Source organism: Beta vulgaris, chromosome 3 (assembly GCF_026745355.1).
Source record: "Beta vulgaris subsp. vulgaris cultivar EL10 chromosome 3, EL10.2, whole genome shotgun sequence".
NCBI lineage: Eukaryota > Viridiplantae > Streptophyta > Magnoliopsida > Caryophyllales > Amaranthaceae > Beta > Beta vulgaris.
Genome location: NC_079204.1, coordinates 9,887,666 through 9,888,676, shown reverse-complemented (window position 1 = coordinate 9,888,676; position 1,011 = coordinate 9,887,666). Strand labels below are relative to the sequence as shown.

Below are 1,011 nucleotides of genomic sequence, written 5' to 3'. Positions count from 1 at the left end.
TATTCATGATTTAGAAATGATTAACGTGAACCGGATCCACATAAGTCAGATTGCAATTCTTATCATTAAACCTCCAAATCCGACTAATTTTGGAAATTGGAAACCATATAATTACCTCTCTTTCCTTCATCTTTCCTCGAAATTTCCTCACATCTCTCATTTTACCTATTCAAACTCCACTTGCTAATCTGTTAGTTATATATTTACATGATCTTGTATATACTCTAAACAAATGAATTTGCCAAGAATCCCTTAAAAAAAATTAAGAGAGTTTTGAACTTAGTATGCAGGCTCAAAATATTAATCAACAACGCATTCTAGAGATCAACGTGATCTCAGCTGAGGATCTAAGGATTGATGGCCGTTCGATCAAGAAAAACGCAATCGCCTACGTTCGATCAGACCCATCTAACGTTGGATCAACGAAGATTGACAAAGAAGGTGGTAGTTTTCCTGTATGGGATGATAAATTTGATCTTAAACTTCCCATGCATGCAAGAAATTTGGTTGTTCAAGTACTTTGTGACAAAAAACTAATTGGATCAGCTACAATTCCTACATCGGATTTTATTGGAGATTATACGCCGTCGTCTTATTTGCACTTCTTGTGTTATCGATTGAGGGATCAACGAGGGGTGTGCAATGGGATTATTAATCTCTCCGTTAGGGTTAAAGAATTATGTTCGATGTGATTTTCAATTACTTCAAAGCACTCAAGATTAGTATTTCTTTTGTTGGATCCGTAGGGAAAGAAACGTTTCTACATCGCTACTAAATTTATTTTGTACTTATATTGCATGAGTTACATTTTTTTAATTCTGGAGTTTGGGTGTTTGTTTATCAAATGAACCAACATTAAATTTGAAAATATTAGTTAATCAATCGTATACCATTACTATTTTTCAAGATTTGATAACAATAAAAGTTATGATGTTTCATAAATCTTTCACCCTTGTTATGTTTTTGTATACACAAAACATGATTTTTTTTTTTTTTTTTTTGCAGAATCAT

General features: G+C 32.5%; 1 protein-coding gene across 1 annotated transcript; it reads left to right on the top strand.

Annotated features, from left to right (window-relative positions):
* The first annotated feature begins 284 nt into the window (after positions 1 to 284).
* On the top strand, positions 285 to 692 carry LOC104906497 (BON1-associated protein 2-like). The gene has a single exon (XM_010695262.4). It carries the CDS (start codon positions 285 to 287, stop codon positions 690 to 692), a length of 408 nt encoding a protein of 135 aa, XP_010693564.2.
* The last annotated feature ends 319 nt before the right edge of the window (positions 693 to 1,011 follow it).

Excerpts from the sequence above, each read along its gene's own strand:
- LOC104906497 (XM_010695262.4), top strand. The coding sequence starts at position 285 with ATGCAGGCTCAAAATATTAATCAACAACGCATTCTAGAGATCAACGTG.